Raw genomic sequence first — 3687 nt, forward strand, 5'->3', positions numbered from 1 at the left:
TAATATGTATTTCTCAATTAGCACAAGCTTGTTTTTGTTACGAGTTTAGGCAAAACAAAACTTTTTTAGGATGGTTGGTCATAATAGGTTCTTCAACTTTAAAATATACGTATGATTTTGTTAATACAAAATTCAATTTGATGTATAAAAGCTAGGTTTCTTAATCTTTAAAATTGTCAAGTAGGTTATAAATTCTTTTAGACACGCAAAATCATTTGATAATTCAAATGTCTATGAGATATTGAAAGAAATAAAATAATCTAATACATAATACAAAAGTCAAATACGGTGTTATAACGTGATGATTGATAAATATAATAACTTAATACTAAGTACTAACAGTAGAGATAAGAGATAGTGAGACATAGAGATTGGTAACCCAGTTCGATGCAATATCATCTACGTCGAGGGATTTGTGTTTGGTAGGAAAAAAAATCACTATATAAAGAGTTTAACAATTACAGTGAAGTACTTATTTGATAGACTACCTCTTTAGTAATGTACGTACAACTCTTTAGTTTCAACTTAGGCTTCCCCTAAATTTGAACCCCCTTCATTTCCCCAATAAAGCTTCTCCCAAGCTTTTTATGAGATCCCCTCTATACACCATACTTAGGCTCCCCCTATATGTGAGCTCTCCCCACCTTCATGAATAAGTTTCTCCCAAGCTTAGTATAAGATCCTCTCAATGCAATGGAACTTAGGCTCCTCCTAAGTATGAGATAAATGTTCACTCACAGTGATATACATACAAGGATTACACTCTATCCTAATCTAGAAGACGATTGACAACATCCTCAACAATGAGGTACACACATATTAAAAACAATGTATTCAGGTATTTTACTTTGAACAAAAACACAAACCATTGACACCTTACACTCTTCCAAATAAAGATGCTAACCCTTAAAAAAAAAGAAATAAGACCACAATATATATGGTTAGCTTTGAGAAGAGATCTTCAAGAAAGGAATAAATCATACATGAAGAAAAAAAAGCAGATCATAAAATCTGAAAAATCACATTAATAGATAAGGAAAAAATAATATGTAGAATCTATTGTCTGTCATATAACATCTTCTGAGACATCATATAGGACATGTTGCTGAAGATAGGAAAACAAATCACCAAATCTGCACTGCACATATCAACATAGAAGGTAACGATCCTCAGGCAGAATTTGCACAATACGAAATATTTTACTGAACTGATATAATACAAGACATGTTGTAAATTATGTTGTTCAATTTTTTTCAATAATAAAATTAGTCAATTATACTGTAGTAATATATATATATATTTTGTATGTCATTGAAACATCCTTTAAAAGTTGAGAGAGATTTTTTGTCTTTTAGTTTTAGGTAATGAGTAGAAAGCTGATTAAATTATTTTTTTCTCCAACAGTTGTATTATCACACAAAAATGCTCACTTGAAAATGTTTACTAATCATAAAAATGTTTACTAATCATAAAAATGTTTGACTATGGATCTCATATATATATGTATATAAAACCTTTTCCCACCTTTAAAGCAATATATATAGTTTTTAAATTAAAGTAGTAGCTAAAAACATCTTTTACATTAGGTGCTTAACTAAATTACTAATATTTGATTAAACTATGTATATTAATCGAGAGATTAACTTCATTCAATCAAGTATTTCGGTCTGTCTCAACTTTTCAAATGTACATTTATTTATCATCGAAATGCAATCAAGGATAACTTCATTGTATCATTACCAATTACATACGTTTGGTTTATATTTCAGAAATAAAGTTAAAAAAATTTTAAAAACACAAACAAAAGTATTTAATTAGTAGCTAGTTTTTTTTTTATTATTATTATTATTGATTTAATTAGTAGCTAGTTATGTCCCTCTTCTAGATCAAAAGTTTACATTTATTAAACTATTTATATATATGTTAGAAAACTTGTGTGAAATGAAAGAGTATTTAATTTGGGGATGTATTTTTAATTTGTTTAGAGAAAGAAAGCAAAGGATTCACATGGTTCCAAAGTCAAAATGCATTTAAGAAGCCACACGTGAGAGTGCAGTCATAATATATATAATATTAATAATTACAATTATATATGTATATTCATTTCTTTGGTTATAAGACCTTCAAATTTCTCTGAAAAACCTTCACCCCAAATATCAAACAAAATTCCCCCTTTCTTCTATCTTTCTCAAGTTTTCCCATTTAAGAACTTCACCAGTCCCATTCATATTTTCACCTTTTTAGCTCTTCTTTCTTAACATACAATACAACCTTTTTATTGTTAATTATTATTATTTGCTGTATATCTTGCCTTTTAAGTACACTCCCTTTCTTTTCCAAGTTTCTTCTTCTTCTTCTTCTTCTTCTTCTTCTCAAAAATCTTCAAACTGAATTGCTTGAATGTCAAGAGAAAGGTAATCAAAGAATGAATTAATTCCCAATTTATCAAATAATATTCTTATATTCTGATTTTCATTTTGATTTTCAAGTTTAGCAGAGAATTGCAACGGGTGGATGAGATAGGGAAGAAGATAAAGAGGGAAATTGATCAAGGTTTTTATGATTCATTAATGGGAAGAAGATACATTTTGAGTCCAACTGGGACTTTGAATACAATAACACCATGTGCAGCTTGTAAGCTTTTAAGAAGAAGGTGTGCTCAAGAATGTCCATTTTCTCCTTATTTTTCTCCACATGAACCCCATAAATTCGCTTCGGTTCATAAGGTTTTTGGTGCCAGCAACGTCGCGAAGATGCTTATGGTAAGAACCCTAATCAAATTTCTCTTACGTAATTTCATGCCACTAATTTTTTTTACGTTAGAAATATTTAGATACATCTTAGATTACATCTATTTTAAGTTAATGGTAAAAACCCTAAAAAAGAATTTTCTCTTCTTTGGTCTCAATAATTGCCTTTTGAATCTGCTGATTACCAATTTCGGCAAGTTGTATACATAGATCTAGAGATAGGTATATTAAATTAATAAGAATAGATCTAACTTTTATTTTTCACCCTATATAATTTGACTGTGCTACGTACTATATATAAATTTAAAATACATGAACAGGAATGGTAGATCTAGTTTACTGTAGTTTTGTCTAGCTAATAATTTAGTACTTCTATTTTTAAAAAGAATTACAATGTACTCTCAATTTTAAATTTTGTCTATTATATCATTAAATTCCATCCGTTCAAAATAATTGGCATGGCATTTCTTAAAAAATAAAAAATATAAATATTTGGCGTGGCATTAAAATGAAAGTTAAAATTAAGGTTTCATTTAATAATTCTTTATTTTAGTTTTTAAAAATTAAAATCTCTCTAAATTTATTGTTTACTATTTTTTTCAATCAATATTTTCAAAAATCAAATCAAAGTTTTAAAATTTTGTTTTTTTTAATTGAATTTGGCTTAGAATTCAATTCTTTTAGAAAAAAGAAAATCTTGGTAGAAAATTGAGAGAAAATAAACTTCATTTTAAAATTACAAGACCCTATTTGGTATCCAATTATTGATTGTGGGTATGATAAAATATTGTTTTGTCAAATCGAGTATAACTTAATTGACATCTGAGTGTGCTAGAAATTATGAGGTTCATGATTCGAATTTTCCTATTTCAATTATGTTAAAAAAATCCATCCTTTCGGTTTCCTATGGTTTGTTTTCAATTTTTGAGAAACAAGA

General features: G+C 27.9%; 1 protein-coding gene across 1 annotated transcript in view; it reads left to right on the forward strand.

The window, feature by feature from the left end:
* The first annotated feature begins 2225 nt into the window (after positions 1-2225).
* Positions 2226-3687, forward strand: part of LOC120076556 (LOB domain-containing protein 15-like) — a 2527-nt gene continuing 1065 nt past the window's right edge. The window contains exons 1-2 of the mRNA XM_039030422.1: positions 2226-2414; positions 2498-2762. Of these exons, the coding sequence (XP_038886350.1) occupies positions 2401-2414; positions 2498-2762 (279 nt within the window). The 5' untranslated portion in view covers positions 2226-2400. The remainder of the gene's footprint in view (positions 2415-2497; positions 2763-3687) is intronic.

This window comes from Benincasa hispida, chromosome 4 (genome assembly GCF_009727055.1).
Source record: "Benincasa hispida cultivar B227 chromosome 4, ASM972705v1, whole genome shotgun sequence".
In the NCBI taxonomy this organism is placed as follows: Eukaryota; Viridiplantae; Streptophyta; class Magnoliopsida; order Cucurbitales; family Cucurbitaceae; genus Benincasa; species Benincasa hispida.